Source organism: Loxodonta africana, chromosome 21 (genome assembly GCF_030014295.1).
Source record: "Loxodonta africana isolate mLoxAfr1 chromosome 21, mLoxAfr1.hap2, whole genome shotgun sequence".
Lineage (NCBI taxonomy): Eukaryota > Metazoa > Chordata > Mammalia > Proboscidea > Elephantidae > Loxodonta > Loxodonta africana.
Genome location: NC_087362.1, coordinates 29,961,672 through 29,988,113, shown reverse-complemented (window position 1 = coordinate 29,988,113; position 26,442 = coordinate 29,961,672). Strand labels below are relative to the sequence as shown.

Below are 26,442 nucleotides of genomic sequence, written 5' to 3'. Positions count from 1 at the left end.
GAAGGTCTGTACCCACTGATAACGTCTCTGCTGCTCCTACACAGGGACGGAGACATGACAGCAGCAGTTCTCCGGAGCCAGTGGCTGGGTTGGGTGGTCTCCAAGTCAGGAGGTCAACACAGAGCTTCAGCAGTGCCCGCTGCATCACTCTCCCAGTCCCAGCTCCCACCCAGCCATGACCACCCATGATACCATAAACTGGAGGAAATACACACACCTGCTCAAAAGGAGAGCAGACAGCTACCAACAAGAGGGAGAGACCACGTCTGCTGGGAGTAGGCCAGGCAGCGCGGATGGAAAAAGCCCGCTCCAGGCACATGGACTCTCTGGTGAGGCCGGAGAGGCCTGGCCACTGACCACATGACAGCTGTCCTCAAATCAGGCCTAGGGAAGGCAGATAAGGAAGCAGAGACAAGCCCAACAATGTGGTGCTGCCCATTCTGGACAGGGCAGCAGCTTGCTCTTAGGCATGCCATGGTGATGGGAGGGCCCCTGATAGCACAGGGCTCCCAGGAGATGAAACCAGAAATCAAAGCAATGCCAGGGCACCAGCATGCAGGGTGCATGCAGCGCCAGGGCTTTGGAAAGCTGCCTGGCATGAGGCTGTGATCCAATCATCTGTAATCTGACTCCTGGGAATCTGTCCTAAGGGGGAAATCAACAGCAGGAAGTGAGGCCATGCAGAGAGGGTCTCTGCGGCCTCTGGGAACAGCGGGACGGGACGGTGACATAGCCTGGGCCATCAGGATGCAAATGGGGACTTAAACAAACCCCAATTCATCCAAGAGACAACCACTGAAGGCCCGGGCGTCAGGCGGCCCAGGGGAAGCCACGCTGAAGACGATCGAGAGCCCAGTAATGTGGCCACCACAAGACAAGGGCGGGCAGTCAAGAGAGGGCCCATGTGCTTCAGAGCTCTGCGGAGGAGCCAACTCTGCTGACAGAGGACAGGGACATCCAGAGCAGGCACAGGCAGTGAATGAGGGTGGGCAGGGCCTGCAAGAGGAGTGGAAGTAACGCCAGGGCAGGAAGGGCACATAGGGGTGTGGAGGAAACGGGAAACCCAGCCCGACACGGAGCCAGCATGTCCCTGCCGCCAGGAAACGCTGAACGAAGCACACTCTGAGCCAGGAATGCAGACAATGAGACCACAGCATGCCATGCGGTGAGGTTCCCTCACTCAGGGAGGGGATCACAGTCTAGTGGGGAGGCCAAACATTCAAACAACACACACATCACATGAGTAAACTGGCCTTCATCTGAATTAAAAATGTCTGCTCTTAAAAAGGCACCATTAAGAACAACTAGACAGAAGATCAATAAGGAAATGGAGGACTTGAATGCCACTATAAGCCAATTAGGCCTAACAGACATCTCTAGAACACTCCAGCCAACAACAGCAGAATATACATTCTTCTCCAGTGCACACGAAACATTCTCCAGGACAACCAGACATCAGGCCACAAAACAAGTCTTAATAAATTTTAAAAGACTGAAATCATATAAAGCATCTTTCCAGTCACAATGAGTTGAAACTAGAAACCAGTAAGAAGGCAGAAAACTGGAGAATTCATAAATATATAGAAGTCAAACAACACAATCTTAAACGATAAATGGGTCAAAGAACAAATCACAGAAAAATCAGAAAATACAGTGAGATGAGTGGACACAGAAACACAACATACCAAACTCATGGGGTGTACCAAAAACAGCCGTAAGAGGGACATTTATAGCTGTAAATGCCTACATTGAAAAAGAAGAAAGATCTCAAATCAGTAACTCAACTGAGCACCTTCAGGAACTAGAAAAAAAAGAGCAAACTAAATTCAAAGCTAACAGAAAGAAGGAAATAATAAGGACTAGTCAAATCCACCAGGCACTCTTTGGAAACCCCATGAGGTAGTTCTACTCTGTCCTATAGGGTCGCTGTCAGAATCAATTTGCCAGCAATGGGTAGAGCAGAGATAAACACAACAGAAAATAAAAAAACAATAGAGAAAACCACAGAGACCAAAAATTGGTTCTTTGAAAAGATCAACAAAACTGACAAACCTTTAGCTACGTTGACTAAGAAAAAAAAGACAGAAGGCTCAAGTTACTGCAATCAGAAATAAAAGTGGGGACACTGCTACCAATTTTACAGAAATAAAAAGGATCATAAGAGAGTATTATGAACAATTACATAGTTGGCTAGGACATGATTCCCAGTATTGTGTGTTTGTCCTCCATTTTGTGATGCGATGTATTTGTCCTATGTATTGTAAATCCTTGCCTCTACGCCTGTGGTTATGATCCTATTTGCAAGTGAGCTGTCCGTTATGTTAATGAGGCAGGACACTCAATCTACAGGACTAGATTGTATCTTGATTCAATCTCTTTTGAGATGTAAAAAAGAGAAACAACCACAGAGGAGGGGAACCTCCTGCCACCAAGAAGGAAGAGCCAGGAGCGGAAAGCATCCTTTGGACCCGGGGTCCCTGCACTGAAAAACTGATGACAAGAAACTTCTCCCAGAGCTGACAGAGAAAGATTTCCCCTAGAGCTGGTGCCCTAAATTCAGACTTCTAGCCTCAACTGTAAGGGAATAAATTTCTGTTTCTTAATGCTATATACCTGTGGTAATTCTATCATAGCAGCACTATGGAAAAATTCCTAGAAAAATACGAACTGCCAAAATGAACTCAAGAAAACATAGAAAATCTATAGTTAGACCTATAACAAATAAGGAGATTGAATCAATAATCAAAAACCTACCAGCAAGGAAAAGCTCAGGACCAGATCACCTCACTGATGAATTCTACCAAACACTTTTATATGAACTAACACGAATCCTTCTCAAAGTCTTGCAAAAAACTGAAGAAGAGGGGACATTTCCTAACACTTTCTATGAGGCCAGCATTACCCTGAAACGATCAAGAGATGATTGGATAAACAAAATGTGCTATATCCATAAAATAGAATATTATTCAGCCATAAACAGGAATGAAGTCCCTGGGTAGCATAAAGGGTTAAGAGCTTGCCTACTAGCAGTTTGAACTCACTCAGAGGCACCTTGGAAGACCGGCCTGGCAATCTGCTTCCAAAAAGTCACAACTTTGAATACCCTATCGGGCAGTTCTACTCTACTGAGTACATGACTCGGAATTGACTCAACGGCAATGAACGACAAGAAAACCCATTGCCGTTGAATCAATTCTGACTCACAGAGACCCTATAGGACAGAGTAGAACTGCCGCATAAAGTTTCCAAGGAGCACCTGGTGGATTCGAGCTGCTGACATTTTGGTTTGCAAATGTAGCTCTTAACCACTATACCATCAGGGTTTCCCAAACAACAACAAAGAGGAATGAAATTCTGATACACACAACATGGATGAACCTTGAAAACGTTATGCTGAGAAAAAAGACAAAAAACGTTATGATTCCACTTATATGAAATATCTAGAAGAGGCAAATCCATTGAGACAGAAAGTAGATTAGAGGTTACCAGGGCTGGAGGAGTTATTGCTTAATGGATACGGAGTTCCTGTTTTGGGTGATGAAAATGTTCTAGAAATAGATAATGGTAATGGTTGTACAACACTGTGAACGTACTTAACATCACTGAATGATACATTTAAAAGTTATTAAAATGATAAATTTTACATTATGTATATTTTACCACAATTACAAAAATGCAAGCAGTTAAAAAAAAAAAAGACACCATTAAGAAAATGATTAGCCACAGGCAGAGAAAAAATATTTGCAGTACAAACAGCTGATGAAACACTTATGTTTAGAATCCATATGGAGCCCTAAAAATAAGAAATAAAAAGACAAACCATCTAATGGTGGAGGAACAACTCAGAAAAGGAGGGTGAGAATGGTTGCACAACTTGAAGAATGTAATCAAAGTCATATAGAAACTGTTGAATTGATGTGTGTTTTGCTGTGCATATTCTCAACAACAACAACAACAACAACAAAATAAATACATCTCTTTAAAAGCCATGTATATGAAAACTATAATTTAACTAAATGAAGTAAGGACTCAAAAAAACAAACAAAAACGAAAAAACAAACTATCCAATATTTTAAACGGGAAAAGACTGGAAGAGACACTTCACAAAAGGTATTTGAAAGGCCAATTAGCAAAGGAAAAGGTGATTAAGATCCTTAGCCATCAGAGCAATGCAAATTAATATCACAAGATACCACTTCACACCCACAAGAAAGGCTAACATAAAGAAAGACAGACAACACCAAGTGTTGATGAGGGTATGGAGCAACTGGAACTCTCAGACCCTGCTTAAGGCTGTCAATGACACAATCACTGTGAGAGCTGTTCGGCAACTTCTTTGAAGTGAAACATCATCTTCATGACCCAGTGATCCACACCTTGGTGTGTAGGAGTGGATGGAATGAAAATCTGTGTCCACAAAAAGGCACGCACGACTGTTCTTAGGAGCCTCATGGATAATCAGCAACATCTGGAAACACTCCAAATATTGGGAACAGGAGACTGGTTTCACAAACTGTGGTATGGGTGCATGAAGACATACTGTTCAGCAATTTAAAAAGATCACTGATAAACACAGCAGCCCAGATGAATCTCAAAAACATTAGACCGAATGAAAGAAGCCAGCTTCTGGGCAATTCCATCTCTAGGAAATCCAAATACCAGTCTATGGTATTAGAAATCAGAGTCAAGGAGGGAGGGGGTTGACTGGGAAGGGTTAGGGGGGATTTCCAAGGGGAATGGCAATGTTCTAGATCTTGAATTGACTCAATGGCAATGGGTATATGGATGTAGGAGTACCTGGGTGGGTGAAATGGCTAATGTGCTTGGCTGCTAACCAAAAGGTTGGAGGTTCCAGTCCACCCAGAAGAACCTCAGAAGGAAGGCTCTAGCCTTCTACTTCTAAAAAAATCAGCCATTGAAAATTCTGTGGATAATGGTGGTGGAATAATTTGGAAAAGGATATCAAGAATGGTTGCACAATTCAAAGAATGTAACTAGTGTCACTGAATTGTACAAGTAGAAATTGTTGAGATGACATAAATTGTGCTATGTGTATTTTTACCAGAAAAAAATCTAAAAAAGAAAAGCCTATGGAGCACAGTTCTACTCTGACGTACACGGGATGAACTGGAACCCATTTGACCAGAACTGGTGGTATATGGGTGTATTCAATAGTCAGACTCATCCGATGGATGGCTGAAGGTCTATGCACATTATTGTTTGCTAAATGTCCCTCGGCTTAAAAAAAAAAAAAAAACACCCCACGAGAAGTGTCACCCTTCTGAGGGGATGTTGTCAACTCCCCAAAACCTAAAGCTTGGCCTGGCACAGAGGAGATTCTCTCCAAATACTTCCGCATTTGCGGAGTGGACAACCAGTAACAGGAGGTGAAGTGACAGTGGGCAGGTGGTGGGGTACGTGGGGAGGAGAAGGAGGCCGGGCCTGAGGACCGGGGGAGCCCTCTAAGGGGGCTTCAATAGGGGCATTGTCCAAGGCAGTTGAAGGCCATGGGGCTGGCGGCTGGGGGCACGTGAGTGCCAGCTCCAATTTCACTCTACCTCCTAAAAACTTCACCTCTCTGAGCCTCTGTGTCCTCATCAGTACAATGGGCTACAACTGTCTGCCATAGGAAGCATCTCCTGGGAGAGCCCGCCTCATGGCGGGCATCAGTGAGGGGCACTTGTGCCCTCCACGGGAAGACAAGAGGATCCAGGTGGCCTCATGGCACCAAAGTGTCTGCAGTGGGTAATGGGATGGTCTCAGTGGTTATGTGGGGGAATGAGCCTAGGCATGGAGGCAGGGAGAGGGACAGAGGGAGTGATGGCATGGCCAGGGTCGGGGCTGGAGGGTGGGAGCCAGAGCTAGGGCAAGCTGACCCTGGGCTAGAAGAAGAGGACCTGAGGTTTGTACCCAAGTGACCCATGGGATGGAGGAGGGAGACAAAGGAGAGAAGGGAGGCAGGGGAGCCTGGTAAACCACAGGAGTGGTGCCTCTCATAGAGCGGAATGGGGCCTGGAGCTCAGGAACAGAGCAAAGTGGGCTGCAGCCAGGACAACAGAGGGGCTGCCTCCCCTGAAAAGCAACATAGCCTGCACCCATTCTTCGAAGACCCTGAGTGTTACATGGGTATCTAAGGCAGCTGCACAGGCTTGAGCCCCAGATGACTCGCCGGGTGACCCAGGCAAAGTGAGTGGACCACCCCTGGCCTGTTCTTTGTAAAGCACCCTAGGAAGAGCACAAGCTCCGAGGAGGGAGAGAGCGCGTGAGACACTGAGCAGTGCACAGCCAGGCACCTCGGGCCTTCCTTAAGCAGAGGGTGTGACGCTGTGGCCCAGGGACAAAGACTGGGAAGGAAGGGAAAACAAAAACAGCTGTTTGGTCCAGGCAGTTAAAATGATCTGTTGTTTTAAATGGTGTTTTGACTATAAACAGAAACCCCCTCAATGGGGTGGAGGGTGGCGGCCACGCCTGCTCAGAGCAGAAGAGCTGGGCATCCAGGGCCCATGCAGAGCTGAGCAGTGGGGCTCTTGCACAGACCGCCACTCTGGAGACTGAGCCCCCGAGGGTGGGTAGGAGATTCCCAGCAGAGCGTACCTGATGGCCCCAAGCCGGCGCTAGCTCCTCTCACTGGCCTATGCCGGCCCCCTCCCAGCCTGGCTCCCGGGTGAAGCTGCCACAGTCACATTCCTTTGTCCTTTGGTACCTCTCGAAGCCTGAGGAATCTGTTTATGTCGCAGTTTGGTTGTTGTGTTTTCCCCAGAGGACCCACAGGGAAGGCTGTCCGATGGCCGGTGACTTCCGGCCACAGTGGAAGTGAGGGGTGCTGGGGGCGCTTTACAAGCACCTGGGCACTGCTGGGGTCCAGGGCGGGAGGAAGCCTGTCTCTTACACAGCCTCACCCCTGCATGAGGCCAGCTCCTCTGCTCAGCACGGCCTCCACCCCACCCCCCATCCTACCCTTGGCCCCTGACCCGTCCTGCTTCCAGCCCTGCAGCCCTCCATCTCACTCCTAGCCCCCTCCCCGTTCCCCATTCTGCTCTCAGCCCTCTTCCTCTCCCCCACATCCTGCTCCTAGCTCCCCATCCTGTGCTCTCAGCCCCCATGGCCCCCCTGTCGGGCTCCTGGTCCCCCATCTTGCTCTCGGCCCCTGATCCCTCCATCCTGCTCCCGGCTCCCCATCTTGCTCTCAGCCTCCTACCTCCCCTTCCTGCCACTGGCCCCCCACCCCCTTGCCTGCTTTCAGCAGTTCTGGTGAGCCACCAGCCCCTCCTGGGCCCCTTTACTGCCCATTCACTACAGAGGAAACCACAGGAGGTGGCTGAGGCGGCACTGTCCCTCTTTGGCCTGACCCCGAGGAAGGAGAAGTGGCCCCAGCTATATATACTTTCAGAGAAAAATAGCGTGCAGATTGGAGCCTGGTAAACAGCGGCTGAGCCCCTGTCGGCCATGAGAAGGACCTAAAAATACTCACTACAATTATGTTATTAAAACACACCAGAGGGAGAGGCCCACCCACTCAGCAAGGGTTCCAAGATGCCAAGGGAGCCACACACACCCCAGGGCGCCTGCCATCACTCTGGGTACACTGGGGCTGGCTCTCTGGGATTTGGTTTCTCCTGAGGACAGCAGGTTGCCTGAGGGCCTGGTGGCAGCCTCAGTGTCCTCATCCACAAAATGGGAAGGCTGCCCTGTGAGCAAAGAAGGCATACAAGGAGCTCATGGCTGTGTGCTCCTGACCCCAGAGCCCCAGAGCAGCCTCATGCCCTCTGTGGGGAGAGCTGGGAAAGTCACCGGCCTTTCAGCTCTGAACAATTGTGGGGCAGGACAGGGGCCTCCGCGTCATCAGCTGCAGACCGCACACAGAGATACTACCGCTGTGCTCAGACAATGGAGAGACCTGGAAGTCGTGTGGCCTAGGAGCTACGAGGGAGGGGCAGGCTTAAAGGGCTACAGAGGGAATTTAGTCTTATCTCACTCGGTATTTTATTTTGTTACCAAAGTATGTATATATTATCTGTGTAATAATTTAAACCCAATTATGAAAGTAAAACCTTAGGGGGTGCAGTCAAGCCTCAGGTCCTTCCCAGCCCTGACTTCTCACCCACCACCCGATCTCTCATTTCCTTTTGTCCACCGCCAGGGGCCTGGACCCTAGAAAGAGCCACCCCTCCTCCAGCAGTGCCATCAACCAAGCCACCAGAGCATGCAAGTGGCTCTTCCTGCCTGGAAGGAGCTCCTTCCGGGCGGGGGGGGGGATGGGAGCGGTTGGGGAGAGGGCTGACCATGGGGCCCTGGGAGCACCCTCCTGACACTGTCCTCAGGCCTTGCTGCCCTTCTTGCCCTCCTGCCAGGCTTGTGTCCCCCTACGCCTGCCTCTCCCCAGCCCTACCAGTCCCCACAGGCAGCCTGGACCCACTCCTGTGCTGCTGCTGACTTGTCCCCAGGGCTGACCCAAACCCTGGCCCACCGCTATCAGGGCCCATTCACTCCTGGGTCCACCTGCCCGACCTGCAGGGCCCAGGAGACAGCTCCGCCCCTAGCCCCCTTCTCTGCAAGACTGTGCAACCACCTACTTACGTGTGCGCGTGGGGAGGGGGGCTGGGCCAGGATGGGCCCGGTTCTGTCCACTGTTCTTTATTTTCATTATTTGTTCGCCCACCTGTGCTTGGCCTAGCACTCTGTAAACAAACACAGCAAGGACAGGCCCTCCAGTAAACTAGTTGTGGTGGAGTCAGTCCCACATGTCAGAGCAGAACTGCCCTCCACAGGGTTTTCAGTGGTTGATTCTTTTGGAAGTAGATGGTCAGGCTCTTCCAAGGCCCCTCTAGGTAGACTCGAACCTTCAACTTTCTGGTTAGCAGCTGAGTGCTTAACCATTTACACCACTTCAGGAACTCCACAGTCTCTTACAGAGAGGGAAGTTGAGCTCTAGGTACCCTCACTGCCCCCACCACAGCCTCCACTCTGTCCCACAAGCCCTTGACGCAGAAGCATGATCAGATTTGGAAGACTCCGATAGTGCCCGTGTGAGCAAATGGGGGCCTGTGCTGCGCGTGTGCGGGGCCAAGGGGGCTTCGCTATGGACTCCCCTGGGGACGTGTCCTGCTCAGGGTCAGGAAGACGGCTAGCCTGCAGTCACTCCCCTGCCCTAGACACCAAGCCTCTCCTTTCTGGAACTATTCAGGGCTGCACAGAGCAAGAGACCTTTCCCTCCCACCTGTTCTGCGGAGCCCTGTGTGGAGGGAGTGTGGGTTGGGTGGCCCCCTCTTTCTATCAGCTTCCCTGGAGGCCTGACCTGGCTATCCACCAGGCTCAGGCCTGTGGCAGCCAACACACCAAACATCTGGGAAATCACTCTGGAGCCCTATTCCCAGCAGGATGCTGGCTGCCAGGCCCTGCAGACGCTGGCCTATCCGGTAGAGGGTAACGCGAATGCTCTCGCCCACAGAGTGGCCTGAAGCCCCAGAGACCAAGAAATCAGAGTCCAGGAAGCAGCTATAAAGATTTTATAGTCTCCTTGACAGGTGAAGGAAAATCCTGGTGGTGTAGTGGTTAAGTGCTACAGCTGCTAACCAAAAGGTCAGCAGTTCAAATCTGCCAGGTGCTCCTTGGAAACTATGGGGCAGCTCTACTCTGTCCTATAGGGTCGCTATGAGTCGGAATCGACTCGATGGCAGTGGCTGGGTTTGACATGTGAGGAAACTGAGGCCTAGCAAGGTCACAGCAAAGCCGAGGCTGCTGTGGCCCATCACCCTCCCAGCTCCAGAGATGGGGGCTCCCCAGAGGAGACCAGGAACTTGGCTACAGGACAAAGGGGAGGTGGGGGTCAGAGGCTGACTTTGGGCCTGGGGAGGCCTTGGCACATCTCTCGGCTATAGCCTGCACCATGATCTGAATCTGTGCTGATCGCCAAACCCTCTGCAGCAAAAGCAACCAAGACTCTGCCTGGCCCTGCGCTCCCCATGCCTCCCTTTCTGTCCACCAGGTTCCTGTATGTAAAATGTCCATGCTCAGAGGTGTGGGGCTTGCCCCCCAGGAGAGGAAGAACATCACTCCAGCCTTGTCACTTCCTCCTAGGTAACTTAACTAGCTTACCTCCACCCCCAGACTCTTGTCCATAAAACCAGCCAAACACCTGCATTCTGAGGCTGGGGTAGGAGCTCAAAGGTCAAGTGTAGCCAAGCATATGTGCGCAGTCTGGGTGGTCCTGCCCTGCCCCGCCCACCTCTCCCAGCGCCCAGAGGACAACAGCGAGCTGAGACGGATATGCTGCCCAGGGGTTACATGCCCGTTACAGAAAAGCCAGACACACACTTGGTGAGGGTCTACCACATGAAAGATGGATGGACAGGAGACCCTTACCGGCTCATCAACTGTTCCTACGATGTGTGAATTCTTGAGTGTGAACATGTACAAAACTGCTTCAGTAACCAAGAAAAAATACAAGCTCTACAGAAAAGAAGTGAATGTCTAATTAAATATTTCTAAAACAGACCTCTGAGAGAAGAGCAATGCTCTGTTGAAGTCTAAGGAGAAGGGGAATTTTGAGGGAGCGACTTATCAGGACAAAGTCCTGGGAGAGGAGGTATAATTGACGCAGGGGCGGGAGGACGTCATAGACCCCTTGGGTCTCATACAGGCTGTCTTCTGGGGTTTCCCAGGGCCAAGGTCAGAGGAGGGAGGATCCCACCTGTGTGGGGTTAGAAAGGCCCTGCCTCTTCCTCTCATCATCTCTGAGTCCCAAGAGCAAACTAGGTGTCCCCTCAGGATGGGAGAGACACCACCCAGGAAGCTGCCTTGCGTGGCCAGGACTAGAGACTGAGAAGCGCCTCATTTCCTCTGCAGGACCCTTATCACTGCGCACTGGGCAGATGTGCCCTGCAGTGGGCGGGGACCACAGGAGAGATCCACCTCACCCTAGGCAGCCCCTGCCGCAAACACACACACACACACCCCCTTGGTTTCCGGAACTAACAAAGCACTGCTCACTCCTGCTGACTCATTTAACCTCCAGGGGGGCCAGCGTGGAGGCAGTGGCACACCCCCTCTGCCAAGCAAGGGGGCCAGTGCCCAGAGAGTGACGGATGCCCATGGCCGCAGAGAAAAGCAGGCCTGTACCCAGCTCTGTGCTGTGAAATCTGGGTGCCCTCATCCTCACGGAACCACAGGGCATGGCCTCTGTGTCGACAACCGAAGGCTCCATTCCAGCCCTGAAGTCCAAGCACAGAGCCACCTTCCAATGGGGTCACTCAAGAAATACCAGAATATACAAGCACTACGACTTGCCTCCCCCACATGACTAGGAGCCGCAGGCCGGGGCTTTGAGTGACTGCAGACAAGTTCCTCTTGCTCCCGACAGAAAACAGAAAGAAAAGACTCCTTCGCTTGGCTCGAAGGGCGCTGGGACAAGGATCAAGAGAACACTCTGAAAAGAAGGAAGTGTCCCCTAAGTGCAGGGCAGGATTCTAGCGGCAGCACTTCTCAGTGACAGTCAGGGGCCTGGCCTGGCAGTGCCCCAGTGAGTGGTGGGCATGTCTCTGAGGCCATGTTGTTGCCTCTACGTGTCTGGAGATGCAGCGACACCAGAAAGAGTCACCACTTCCCACCACCTGTATTTCTGCTATGATGTCTGGGTTTCCGGCTGCCCCATTAGGGCAAGAGTCAGGGAGTATGATCCTGCTCTACTAGAACCACAAAATTTCCTGCCCTGACATCTTTCTAGACACTTCCAGCACTGAGTCCTGAGCCCCCAGGAATCCAGGAGCTCAGTAGTTGCCATTCTAGGAGCAGGGCCAGAGGTCTTCGCGAAAACTAGCAGAGGTTGTCAGGATTTTGGGGGTATCACCCCCCACAGAGAGTCGCATGGGGTGAGGGGCACTCCAGGATGAGTCAAACCCTTACCACAGCAGCGATCCAAGCCAGTATGGGGCTGCCTGGCTGACTAATGCCTCTGTTTGCCTCCCTGGGCACTCACTGCTGGCTTTCAAAACACTGGAGGTCCTCAGAGTCCCTGGCAGAAGACTGTCAGTGAGTGAGGGCACACAGGGGACAAGCAGAGGGGATGTTCTGACGCTCGGCGGGGAGGGTTAGACAGGGTATCAGCAGGGGCAAAGATGAGTTCTTTGGGAACGGCCTACATTTGAGGCTTGGAGCGTCCCAGGCATCATCTGGCACAGGTCTTGACCCCAGCTCTGCATTACCCTCCCTAAGAAGCTGAAAGAACATACTGCGGCCCAAGCCCCAAGCTGGGAAAGAACCAGTTTGGGGTGTGGCCAGGCACCTGCAGCTTCTAAAAGCTCCCCAGGTGATTCTAACTCACAGGCAAGGTGAGGACCCCTGAGCTCCTGCAGTGCCTCATCTTGCCCTGGGGAACAGCAGCCCAGGGGACAGGAAAACCCTCTCCAGGCGTGAAGCCAGGAGAACCCAGGCAGCCGGACTCATTCTCAGGAGTCGAAAACTGCAGTCTGAGGGCTGAAGTCAACCCCACACCTGTTTTGGTACAGCCCAGGAGCCAAGAGTGGTTTTTAAGGGTTGGAAAACATATCAGAAGAAGATAATTTCGTGCTGTGAAAATATTTACTATCTGGCCCTTTTTAGGAAAAGTTTGCCAGCCCTGCTCAAGGTAGCTCCACCACAAAATTGGGACCCTCCCTTGCAAGAGAGAGCCCTTATTCCCCTGCTTCTCTCAAGGGCCCAACACTATCTCAGGCCTCCAGCTCAGAGACATGGAAGAAAGAGCCTGCTGAGCCATGAACCACCTCAAAATGCAAGTTTAAGGAAGCTGCTGGTGTCCTGTGGGACTTCAGAAGAAAAACTACACCTTTAAGAAGCCTACCTGTCGGCCCACTCTGAAGTGGCCCAGCTTCTAAGCCCTGTTCTGCCCTGCATCTGGATTTACTCAGGCTTTCTGAAGGAAGAGGAGGCAAACAAGCCTGCACTGTTTACGTCTGTTTGACCCTGAGCTCCCCTGAACCAGTCCAAGGCTGTTCTGCCCACAGAACGGCTGACAGGCAGAGGGAGGCTTCTAAAAACCCTCCTTCCCAAGCTCAATGGTTTTCATTGAGTCCTGTCCTGAAAATGTTCCCCAAACTTCACCACCATTCTTCTCCACAAATCAAAACGCGGTCTGTCTGAGGCCCCACTGGACCCCACATCACTGCCCCATGGGAGCCAGCTCCTACTTATAACAGAAGTTGGAAGGGGCCTACCTGGAGTGATTTAGAAGGTTCTGGAAGGGCCTTCCAAACAAAAACACCTCCACCCACCCGTGGATGGATATTTCCACTCAATAGACTCTAGCAAGACAAATCACTCCATTTTTCCGTGAGTTCATTCAATCAGACTACTTTCCAGCTCACACCCAGTACAGACCAGCGCACGTAGAGGGGGCTGAGGGCGGTACGGGGTGGGCCAAAGTCCTGGAAACTTTGCCCTGGACAAGGTGGAAGGCGAGGAGGATCCCAGAGATGTGCCCCTGGAACCTGGCAGGCTGATTCCAAGGTCTCGGAACGCCAGCCCTGACACCTAGGCCAAAGCCTTCCGGGAGAACGTGCCTCCCTAGCACAGGGCAAAGGCCTGCCCGCCCTCACCGCACACTCCACTCCCCACTCCCATAGTCAGCCGGCCTTAGGGGAAAAGCAGGGAGGAACCCTAACATTTTTTTTCAAAGGACCGCACTGCCCCAGGCAGGCTGGGGGTGGGGGGAGGGAAGCGGGAAGTGTGGGGGGGAGGGGAGCGCCTAGGCACGGCTGTTCGTTCTGCTGGAGGCTCCAAATTAAACAGTTCCAGGCAGGAAGCCCGCCTTCTCCCAGATTGGTCAGGAAGTCATGATGCAAGTTTGCACTTTAAAAAAAATAAATTCGCGCCCCCTCCTCACGCTCCAACTCCCACATGGGCACACAGTCCCCTCACGGCTGCCCCATCCCCAGCGCAGCGCAGCGCAGCGGCGCCGCCGCCCTCTCCAGAGCGCTCGGCCGGCCCGCTCCGGGGCGCGCCGGGTGCCCCTCTGCCCGGCCCGCCCTTCCTGCCCAGCTCGCTTGGGGCCCCGCCGCGGCCCCCGCGCCATCCCGGCCTCCCCGCCGCCGGCGTCTCATGCCTCTGGAATGCGCGCGGCCCGAGTCCCCGCGGCCCGCCCGCCCTCCCGCCGCGCGCAGCCCTCGCCGGCCGAGAGTTCCGGAGACCGGGCGGGCAGAGGGCGCGGCGGTCCCCGCGAGCGGCGCGGGCCCCACTCACCGGCCAGGAGCGCGAGCGGCAGCAGCAGCCAGTAGAGCGCGGCGCCGAGCACGTGCCGCTCCATGCCAGCCCCGCCAGTCCGGGGCCGCGGAGCCGCGGCAGCGCTAAAAGGAGGTGAGGGGGCCCCGGGACCCGCTCGCCATGGCGCCCGGGACGGGTCGCCGCACGTGCCGCTCACCGCGGCCAGAACACTAGGCTCGCCCGGAGGACCCGCGGGTCCACGTTCTCCTCCGGCCGGGCCGGGGACCGGGGCCCGCGCTCGCTCTAGTCCCGGCGCTGCGCGGCGAAAGCAGAGGCCGAGAGGGACAGCGGCGCGGCCCGGCGATTCCCTAGTCGCTCCACTGCCCGCCGCCTGCCCGCGGGCCTTTATAAGCTCGGCCCCGGCCCTGCCTCCCCAGCAGGCCCGCCCCCGCGCTTCCCCGACGGTCCGCCGCGCCCGCTCGGGCCGGGCATCCCCAGCACGGTCCCGCGGGCCTCCCGCCCCACTTGGGCGCCCGCCGGAAACCCCAGTCCAGGGCCGCCCGGAGAAGCGGCATCCATCCCCTCTCCCTTTGGGACTGACGCTCGTCTCTCGGTGGTGGGCAGATGAGGCGCTCCTGCCTCGGGGCCCGGGCCCCCATAAAGGCTCCCCAGCCTGGCTTCCCATGGCGGCACCCCACGCGCAACTGCGCCCCGCGTGGCCGGAGCGACTTTAGTTTGGCTCCCCGAGACAGTAGGACGCAGCGCCCCCTGGGGACCGTGGGGTGGCTCGGAGCCCTCCGCCAGCTAGGCCGGCGGTGCCCCACGTGGGCAGAGCCTCAGCCAGGCCTGGCCGCTGAACCACTTGGCCGCCAGCGCTGTGGGCTAAGCCGGGCAGGCGGCTGCTTCCTGCCACCGCCAGCCCACCGGCCCTGCTCCCCCCCCCCCCACCCAACAGTGGTAAGGAAAGCTTCGGAGCACCTGCAGCAGCCCGTCCAGAGGTCTGAGTCCAGGGTGTGCTGGCCTCTCCCACCCCCCGGATGTGGGCTCCGAGAAGGGGAGGGTCCTGCTCTGTAAGAGCCAAACCAAAAACCCAACTCGTTGCCATCGGTGGATTCTGATTCATAGCAACCCTACAGGGCAGAGTAGAACCGCTCCATAGAGTTTCCAAGAAGCGACTGGTGGATTCGAACTGCTGAGCTTTTGGTTAGCAGCCATAGCTCTTAACCACTATGCCACCAGGGTTTCCCCTGTAAGAGCAGAGCCCCCTGAAGTGCAGCTGGATTCTCAGTCCCAGGACCCAAACTCTGCAGTGAGAGAACATCCCAAAGGAACAGATCCCTGTCTTCGTCCTCCCCTGCTCTCTGCCTGGCCTTCCCCTGGGGCATCATCGGGGTAGCTTGGAGGGCCTACCCTTTGAGGGCACTGAGGCCCACCTGTCCCCAGGTCCCAGAGACCCAGCCCCATCTGTTCAGGAGCAGAAGCCCTATCCTGGTCACACTGGACTTCCAGAGATGTGTCCCACAGAGTCAGAAAGCAGAGCCGCCCTCCAGGGCAGAGGGGTAGTACTGAGTACTGGCAGGAAGCAAGGACCCAAGGCCTTCATCAACACCCCAACCTCCTGGGTGAACCCAACACATCACCGCCCTTCCCAGGGCTCTGCCCTCAAGAGCAAATAACAGGGTTGAAATCTACCTCTGAGTGGTCAATGCTCTGACATTAGAGACTTATAGGGAATACTTTAAACCGGTGTGCGCTGCCCCCACCCCTCCACCCCCACTGCTTCCAGGGAGCAGCTGTTTTAAATATCAGGGCCTGAGACAACAACGTTTGAATCGGGGGTTTAAAGGCAAAAGAAGTTTGAAACCACTCCTTTAAGCTAAGCCCTTTTGAGGCTTAGGATAAGAGGCTTTCAGGTCCTTTCCCAAGAGCAAAGGTCCCGGGGGAGGGGAGGGAAGCGTAAATGGTTTGCACTCAACTAATAATCTAAAAAGGAGCCCTGGTGGTGCAACCGTTAAGTGCTCATTACTAACCCAAAGGTTAGCAGTTCAAACCCAGCCAGGGGCTCCACAGGAGAAAGACCTGTTGATCTGCTCCCATAAAGATTACAGCCTTGGAAACTATGGGGCAGTTCTCTATCACACAGGGTCACTATGAGTCGGAATTGACTCGATGGCACCTAACAACCAATAACTTAAAGGTTAGCAGTTCAAACCCACCTAGTGGCACCTTTGAAGAAAGGCCTGGTGATCTCCTTCTGTAAAGATTTCAGCCAAGAAAACCCTATGGAGCACGTCTACTTTGTACCACATGGGGTTGCCATGAGTTGGAGCTGACTCAACAGCAACAAGTTTTGTTTTGGTGTTCCCAAGAGCAAGCAAGGGATAAGAGGGAAAAAGCAAGAGGCTACAGGGTGAGGGTAAGGAAAGAGAGCCCCAGAGCTGACAGCCCCAAAGCCCCCAGACTAAGCAGCATTTGGGGCCATTTCACAGAACTTCCCACCCTCAGTTCGGCTCCAGATAAAGTCTCTGCAGAGAAAAGGGGAAGCCTGGGAACTTGCCCTGCAGATGTACTTGCAAGGGAGCAAAATGTATGTGTATATGTAGCAAAAAGAAAAAATTGTTAGAATAGCAAGAGACTGGAAAAAAACTAACCATCTGTCCACAAGTACTTCTGTAACATAATACAATATAGAAGTTAAAGAGAATAAGGTAACTATCTGTGTCTGTCTGGAACAATCTCCAAGATACTGTGTTATAACCAGGGAAAACAGCCAGGGATACATACAGACACACAGTATAACAGATACATGCGCATACACCAGTATAACAGGTACACACACACATATATAACAGTATAGCAGGTATACACACACACACAGAGCAATGTAACAGATGTATGCACACATACCAGTATAGCAGGTACACACAGTATAAGAGGTGCACGCACAGTACAACAGGAACACACACACAGTATAACAGGTACACACAGTATAACACTAACCTGCTTTCCAAGGCACCGACCACCTCTGGGTGGACTAACACAGAAACTGGTAAGGACTACCTGGGAGAGAAACAATTGTCATTGAAATACCCTTTTGTTCATTTAAAAAAATTTTTGCTAGGTACATGTATCACTTATTCATGACATAAATTTAAAATTAGCAGATGGGGTGGGGCCTCAGAAAAAGAACTCCTTGGCCTACTTGCCAGGCAAGGGAGAGGGGTAGAGAGTGAGCAGGGGCAGGGGGAAGGGGGCGGATAGGGGCATCTTCCTGCCATGACCAGCCATGGCCAGCTCACAGCTGCTAAGGAATGTGGACCATGTTCTAATCCAGCCCCTTTCACAGATGAGGACGCTGGGGGCCAGAGTGGGGAAATCGTTTGCCAAAGGACAAGCCAGGGCTTGACCCCAGCTCTCCTGATTTAAGTCCAGAACTGTTTCCATTCCATCCCACCACTTCACAGCTCAGAGTCCTTTTCTAAACTTGTTTTTGTTGTTGTTGCTGAAATAGTAGTTTAGTCTTGGAAGATGAGCTAGGCCCCCTGGGGACAGCAAAGGGACTGGACCAAGAGTGGATACTTGGGACTTTAGCTTTATTCATCAGGTTCTCACTTTTTCCCAAGAATAACAGTCATCATCACTTGTATTTATATAAAAAGCAATTTTATATACAAATGTTCAGTGCAGCATTATTCACAACAGCCAAAAGGTGGAAACAACCCAAGTGTCATCAACAGATTGGATAAACAAAATGTGGTATGATCCATACCAAACCCAAAACCAAACCAAACCCGTTGCCGTTGAGTCAGTTTTGCCTCATGGCAACCCCAGGTGTTAGAGAGCAGAACTGTGCTCCACAGGGTTTTCTTGGCTGTACTATTCACAGAAGCAGATGGCCAGGACTTTCTTCCATGGCACCACTGGGTGGGTTCAAACCACCAAACTTTACATTAGTCCAAAACCAAACCAAACCTGTTACTGTTGAGTTGCTTACTACTCATAGTGACCCTATAGGACAGAGTAGAACTGCCTCATAGGGTTTCCAAGGAGTGGCTGGTGGATTCGAACTGCCAACCTCTTGGTTAGCAGCCGAGCTTTTTTTTTTTTTTAATTATGCTGTAAGTGAAAGTTTACAAATCAAGTCAGTCTCTCATACAAAAACTTATATACACCTTACTATGTACTCCTAGTTGCTCTCCCCCTAATGAGACAGCACTCTCCATCTCTCCACCCTGTATTCCCCGTGTCCATTCAGCCAGCTCCTGTCCCCCCGCCTTCTCATCTCACCTCCAGACAGGAGCTGCCCACATGGTCTCATGTGTCTACTTGAGCCAAGAAGTTCACTCCTCACCAGTATCGTTTTTTGTCTTATAGTCCAGTCCAATCCGTGTCTGAAGAGTTGGCTTCGGGAATGATTCCAGTCTTAGGCTAACAGAAGGTCTGGGGACCATGACCACCAGGATTCTTCTAGTCTCAGTCAGACCATTAAGTCTGGTCTTTTTACGAGAATTTGAGGACTGCATCCCACTGTTCTGCTCCATCGGGGATTCTCTGTTGTATTCCCCGTCAGGGCAGTCATCGGTTGTAGTCGGGCACCATCTAGTTCCTCTGGTTTCAGGCTGATGTAGTCTATAGTTTATGTGGCCCTTTCTTTCTCTTGGGCTCATAATTACTTATGTCTTTGGTATTCTTCATTCTCGTTTGCTCCAGGTGGGTTGAGACCAATTGATGCATCTTAGATGGCCACGTGCTAGCATTTAAGACCCCAGATGCCACTCACCAAGGTGGGATGCAGAATGTTTTATTAGTACATTTTGTTATGCCAATTGACCTAGATGTCCTGTGAAACCATGGTCCCCAGACTCCTGTCCCTGCTATTCTGGCCTTCAAAGCATTTGGTTGTATTCAGAAAACTTCTTTGCAGCCAAGCTTTTAATCACTGTGCCACCAGGGCTCCTTTAGGTTAGTAGTCAAACACAAATTCAGCCACAAGAAAAAGTTCTGACACATGCTACAACATGGTTGAACCTTGAAAACATGCTGAGGAAGTAAGTCAGACACAAAAGAACTAAGTGAGATATTGTATGATTTCATGTATGTGAAATATCTAGAAAAGGCAAATGCACAGTGACAAACGTATATTAGAGGTTACCAGGGGCTGAGGAAGGGAAAAATGGAAGTTATTGCTGGAAATAATCTGGATTTCTGTTTGGGGTGATGAAAAAGTTTTGGAACTAGATCGTGGTGATTGTTGCACAGCATGGTGAAAGTAACTCTCATCACTGAATTGTGCATGTAAAAATGGTTAAAATGGCAAGCTTTTTGTTATATACGTTTTTACCATAATAAAATTAAAAATTTTAAGTTAAAAATCAGTTTTAATGTTGAGATGGCATATGTTTTGTTAGGTGTATTTTCATCACAATGTAATAAAATTTAAAAATCAGTTTTTAAAAATATGCACATGGTTAAAAAACATTTCAGCAACACAGTGCCTCTTCCCCTCAGCCAGAGCCCTCCCCCATGGTAGCCACGTTATCTGTTTCTTCAGCATATTGTTTTCCTGACTCCTGGCCAGACGCTTTATGTGATTTTGGGGGGAGTTATTATTTTACTTCACTGAGTACATTCCTGTTGCGTTTCCCAGGCCCCCTTTCCTGGAAACAAAGAGCAAGAATCAATCTGTAGGAGAATAAAGCATATCCACGGCTCCCATCAGCTGTCCCTGGGATGCTTTTAAGGGACAGGTTCCACGCAGGCCTGGTAGGGGGGCTGTATCAGATGGTATTCAAGCAAAAAGCCCTTTCCTCTCAGGCAGTGGAAAGGTTACGCACCCCAAACACATGCAAACTCCCTTCCCTGCACACCTACTCCTTTCTCGGTCCCAGGTAAGCAGCAGAGGGTCCCAAGAAGGCCAGGGCATGCCATGTAGGACAGAGGGAGGGGTGGAAGTCCACCTGCTCAGTCACTGCCATCATTCACCTGCCAACCTCTGGAACCAGGCCCTGCCCTGGCAGGTACCCTCTCGGGCTGGAAGAAGCTGATGTGACCACCGAGGTCCTAGGTCCAGCCCAGCTCTGCTACTCACTGCTGAGGACCTAGAATACACTGCATAACCCCGTGAGCCCCCATCATACTCTCATCCATGGGACAGGGCCCTAGCTCCCCTGGGTGGTTGTGAGAGACAAATGAGGAGTCATTCATGTTCTGGGGCAAAGTGCTATCCAACTTTGGGGGAGGGGGTGCACATTTAGAGGACCCAAAAGACATCAACATGCAGGCTAATGACGCACCATGACACACGAGCGCCTCATCCTCATCCCTGTCTTCTGGCCTGTACTGGCCTTAAACAACTGTTCTCGCCCTCCACATGCCCATCTGGATGGACTGGTGATGAACAGCGTTTACCACTGTCCATGCTCAGGGTGTGACTTGGCACCTGTGGCCTAGAGTTGGTGCTAGCCCTGGCCGGCTGGTCTTGCTGGTGAGCTGAGAGATAGGAGGGTAAAAGGTGGGGCTCCTCTAAGTCATCAGGGGTGAAGCAAGCACAGACACAATTCATTCATTCAAGAAGGGCTGGCTCAGGCCACCCAAGTACCTCCCACAGCTAGGGTTTTCTAGTCCTCTGGAGCAGATGGAAGTCTTTGAAGGTCAAGCTCTCAGCTTCTCCAGCCCGCCTGGAGCTGCTGGATGCCTCTTCCCAACCTGGAGACTCACCCCACTGGCACTAAGCACCCCCTCAGCTGTGCCCGGCATTTCACAGGGTGGCTGGCTCTCCCAGGGGTCTGGCTAGAGCTGAAGGGGAGTAATGGGCTTGGGTGCAAGCTGGGCTGCCCCAGCATCCTCTCCCTTGTCTGCCTGCCCTGCCCACACTTCTGGGCCTGAACTGGCTGGGTCAGCTCAAGGGTGGAACAGGGACCGGGCACACCTGCACCTTCCTCCTTCCAGCAAGCTCCCAGGTGGGGCATGTCCCGCCTCCAGCCTGAGCATTGTTCAGATTCCTGGTGGTCACCATCCCTTGGGTACACCATTGACTCCTGCCCCTGCTGGCAGTCCCACAGATGGGAGTCAAGGCCCATGGAGGGATTGGGGAGGAAAACCCTGTGACAGCCTCTCTGGGCAGGGAGCAGCACAGGATACCCCCGTGGTTAGTTCTCTGAAGCCCCCCAGAGTGGATGCAGCCTCTGAGCCCTGGGGGCTCAGCTGGGAGCAGAGATGGGAGACAGTAGACCCTGAGGAATTTATGTCATCCCTCCCCCAGTCCTTCCACACCCCATCACCCACAGGGTAAGTCCTGCTCCCCAGACCATGACTGCCCCGCTACCTGTGACTCAGCCACCATGTGCCTTCGTGCCAGCCAATTCCCGAGTATGTGATTCTCCATGCCCCTGCTAGGAACTCGAGCCCCCACCTCACCACTCCTACTCACACTTCTCCACCCCCTTGGAACCCACCTCCTCTGAGAAGCCTTCCTGATGGCCCATGGAGGGGGTGACCACTCTCTGCCCTTGCCATCTGAAGGGCTGCTCTGATAACGCCCTGACTGCCCTGCGGGGGTGCCTCGGGGGCTCTGTTTTGGGGACTTTACATCCCCAGGGCCAGGACAGTGACTGCTACTGAGGAAAGCCACTCAGTATCTGCCTTTATCAGACACCACCACGGACCACTGACCAAAGACTGAGACCACAGACCTCAGAGGGATGACCACTGACCACTGACTCCAGACTGCTACCAACTGACCTCTGACCTCAGAGCACTGACTGTGCACTCCAGACCATTACCACTGATCACAGACCACTACCACTGACCTTTGACCACAGAGCACTGACCACCGACCACTGTCACTGACCGCTGCCACGAGCAGCTGTGTGTGGGTGACAGACAACACCCTCACCCTGACCCTGACTGTGTCCTCTCTAATGCCCACTCTCCTGCCTCCCACTTGTGCTGAGCTTTTGTGTTCACGATGAGGTGGTACCTGGGACTCTGGTCTGTGGATGTGAGCATGACTCGGGGTGTGAATTCTTTTCCTTTTCTACTGGACTGACAGCCTTGAGAGGTGGCTGTCATGAAGGACCACCGTGGGTGACTAAGTGGCCAGCTCCCCTTAGGGCAGTCGTTCAAGCTCGCACCTTCCCCACCTGGCCTCGCTCCTCTCACCCCTCTCTCTTGCTCCCTGATTCCTGCTGTAGCAAGGGAACCTCAGGCTTTGCTTTTTGGGGAGCTTAGGTTAGGAGGGAGTACCTCCGGAAATGAATAGACTGTTTCCACTCAGCCCCTACTAGCAGGAGCCAGGACGCTGTGAAGACACCTGAAGGAGGGCAGCCTCATCCTCGTGGGGAGCAGCGCTCATCAGCCCTGTGTGGCCACATGGGCACTGACAGCTTCCAACCCCTACAATCACCTCCCTCCCTGGCTCCTGTGAACCTTCCAGTCTACTTTGCTGGCCTTCATCACCAAATGAAAGTCTTTATCAGGGAAATACCCACCAATAGAAGTCCCTGGGAGGTGCAAACAGTTTGACTACTAACCTAAAGGTTGGCTGTTTGAACCCACCCAACCGAGCCACAAAAAGAAAGGCCTGGCAATCTGCTTCCATAAAGCTTACAACCAAGAAAACCCCGTGGAGAACAGTTCTACTCTATAACACACATGGTCACCATGACTTAAAATTGACTCGATAGCAACACAGTTTTTTGTTTGTTTACCTGGTGATAGAGTAACAACTGTTTGGAAGCAGAATGTCTTCCATCAGCAAACATTAGGATCATGGCTATGAAAATGCAACAGCCCACCAGAAGATTTATGGGGGCAGATGGGGCTCCATGGAGCACTGGTGGTGCAGTAGTTAAGAGCTATGGTTGCTAACCAAAAGGTCGGCAGTTCGAATCTACCAGCTGGTCTTTGGAAACCCTACGGGGTCAGTTCTACTCTGTGCTATAGGGTTGCTGTGAGTCAGAATTGACTCAACAGCAATGAATTTTGGGTGGTTCCATAGTAGAATTCTTGTTTTCCATGCAAGAGACCTGGGTTCGATTCACAGCCAATGCCACTCATGCACAACCACCACCTGCCTGTCCGTGGAGGCTTGCATGTTGCTATGATGCTGAACAGGTTTCAGTGGGGCTTCCATACTGAGACAGACTAGGAAGAAGGGCCTGGTGATCTATTTCTGAAACTCAGCCACTGAAAACTCTGTGGATCACAAGGGTCCAATGTGCAACTGGTCATAGGATGGCACAGGATGGGGAACTGTTTCGTTCCATTGGAGGAGGGCCAGTGAGGGTAAGGGAGACCCCTGGTGAGATAGATTGGCACAATGATGGACTTGAACATGCTAGGGATCATGAGGGTGACTCAGGATTGGGCAACATTTCATTCTCTTGTACATGAGGTCACCATGAGTCAGAGTCAACTTGACAGCAGCTAACTAACAACTGCACTGGAAGCACGACAGTTTCCTGTGCTTCCGGCACACAACAGATGCTCAGTAACACTGCTGAGGGAGGGCTGCCTCATGCCAGAGTGTGGGCTCTTAAGCAGAAAGCTAACCTCTGCTGGGCCATGACCTCCTCAAAGACAGGGCCACCTCTAACTCACCCTAAATTTCCCGGGATGGTGGCTGACCCCTGGCTCGCAGCAAGCCCTTCAAAAGTCTTTGTTAAATAAGACGTACAGTTCATGGGCCACCTGCAACAGAGTCATCTGGGGTACCTGCTCAAAGGGCAGATGGCTACCCTCACCTGTGGAGTGGGGGGAAGGAACCAGCTTTCATTTTTTTGAAAAACTGGGGAGCAGTCTTGGCCTTCCTCCTGGAATAAGAACCCCAGTTTCCTGGGGGTATTCTGAGCTACACACAGTTCCAGGCATTCTCCCCTGTGAGCTTGTAAATAATTCAGGGCACCCTACCAAGGAAGGAAACCATAGTGGCGTAGTGGTTAAGTGATACAGCTGCTAACCAAAAGGCCGGCAGTTCGAATACACCAGGTGCTCCTTGGGAACTTTTTGGCGACAGCTCTACCCTGTCCTATATGGTTGCTATCAGTTGGAATCGACTCAACCGCAATGGGTTTGATTTGGTTTTGGTTTGCCAAGGAAGGCGCGCCCTCTGTAGGCACAGGCCAGGCCCTCAGTTGCAGAAGGGCAGTGGGGTCACAACAAGAGGTTCCTGGTGCCTTTCAGGGTCCCTTGCTCTGTGGGCCACCGATTCCTCTGGATCATGTCCCCAGAGTCAGTATGGGGCTAGAGCTGGTAGGGTGTCCTTACAGTCCAGGTACCTTGAGGCCAGCGGGCTGGCACCAGGCTGAAGGGACCTGGTCAGGATGGGACAGAGGTTCCAGTCGTGTCTCAGTGGGCCTGGTGCTCAGGGGAGGGGATATGCTGGCCCCTGCTACTGTCTGTCTGTACCCGGGCCAGCGCTCTGCGCCCTGAGAGCACCCGGCCCGAGTGCTCCTCCTGAGCCCTGCAAATCTCACCTCAAGCGGTCAGCGCTCGCGGCCTCTTGCACCTGCTCGCCAGTGGCCGCCTTGGCCTCAGACTTCCCCCTCAGCCTCTCCTCCTCATACTCTCCCCCGTCAGACCTTCCCCTCAACCTCTCCTTCCCTCAGCCTCTCCTGCCTCAGACTTTTCCCCTCAACCTTTCCTCCCTGCCTCAGCCTCCCCATCGCGGCCTCCCCTCCCCGCCTCAAACTCAGACCCTCAGCCTCTCTCCCTCTCCTCAGACTTCTCCCTTCAGGCTCTCCCCGCCTCGGATTGTCTTTTCCCGTCTCATGCTTTTCCCCTCAGACTCTTCTCCCCACTTCATCCTCCCCGCCTCGGCCTCTCCTTCAGGGCCTTTCGGGGGAGGGCGGGGTCCGGATGGCCCGTCAGGTCCCGCCCCGCCCCAGCCTTGCCCCGCCCCGCCCCCAGGGAGCCCCGCAAGCCTCTCCGCTAGCTTCGCCACGCCCCTACAGAGCCACGCCCCCAACATCGCCACGCGCCGCGCCCCCACCTAGACCTTAAGCCCGCCGCACCAGGACCACGTGCCTCCTCCTCTCACCAACTGGGCGACACTAGGCCTGTGATTGACAGCGCCCAGAGCCCCTTTGCTGGGGTGTTGGTATTGGGGTTCAGGAGGGGTGGGGCCTAGGGGGCTCAGGGTGCTGGGGAGGACTCAGGACTGGCAGACTGGGGCTGGGGGAGGCTGGAGGGTCTCGGGAAGCTTCTGCCCTGTTTCCACGGGGGTCTTTCTGGTGCTGGGGCCCTTGCACCCTGTTTTGCATCTGTCACCACCTTGTCATCAGGCCCCCGACCCTGGCTGAAGGGACAGTCCACCCTATGTTCCTTAGCCGTGTCCCCCGCGTGTGGTCCAGGGCCCACACCTCCTGTCACACTTGTAGTTCACCCATTGCCCTTGCTCCCTTAGATCTGCCCAGGGCCACAGCCAGGGCCCAGGGCTTGGGACATGCCAGGTGTGCCAGGAGCTGGGTTTTTAGTTTCATGTACTTTTAATTAATGGTAATTTTTAAAACTGACAATTCAGTAATTGGAAAACTTTTTTAAGTACGTTTGGAACACCTTGGATATGTGAACACACCTTTTCAACTGAAAATATTATGAAATCTAAATACAGATCAAGTATTTCAATGAAAATGTAGTACTAGTGTGATTTGAGATGTGTTGTAAGCGTGAAATACACACTAGATTTCAAAAACTTAGTATGATAAAAATAATGCAAACTATCTCATTAATGTTTTTTATATTGGTTATGTACTGCAACAATGTTTTGGATATAATGGGTAAAATATATTATTAAAAGTAATCTCACCTGTTTCTTTTTGCTTTTTTAATGTAGCTACTAGAAAATTTTCACCATCTGTCTCTCAGTTTGTGGTCCTGTGGTGGCTTGTGTGTTGCTGTGATGCTGGGAGCTGTGCCACCAGTACTTCGAATACCAGCAGGTCACCCCTCTGCAGGTTTCAGCAGAGCTTCCAGACTAAGACAAACTAAGAAGAGAGGCCTGGTGATCTACTTCCAAAACTTAGCCAATGAAATCATATGAATCACAACAGAATATTATCTGATATAGTCCTGGTAGATGAGCCCCTAGGGTGGAAGGCACCCAAAATACACGATACCCCTTCCAGAGCAAGGAAGAATGAAGAAAACTAAAGATACAAAGGAAAAATTAGTCCAAAGGACTAATGGACCACATTTAATATGACCTCCACCAGACCAAGTCCAGTGCTACTAAATGGTACCCGGCTACCA

The 26,442-nt window shown here is 52.5% G+C and overlaps 1 protein-coding gene across 1 annotated transcript in view; it reads right to left on the bottom strand.

Moving 5' to 3' along the window:
* Positions 1 to 14,573, bottom strand: part of PIEZO1 (piezo type mechanosensitive ion channel component 1 (Er blood group)) — a 62,488-nt gene extending 47,915 nt beyond the window's left edge. The window contains exon 1 of the mRNA XM_064273658.1: positions 14,233 to 14,573. Coding sequence (XP_064129728.1) covers positions 14,233 to 14,296 — 64 coding nt within the window. The 5' untranslated portion in view covers positions 14,297 to 14,573. The remainder of the gene's footprint in view (positions 1 to 14,232) is intronic.
* Between the last annotated feature and the right edge of the window lie 11,869 nt (positions 14,574 to 26,442).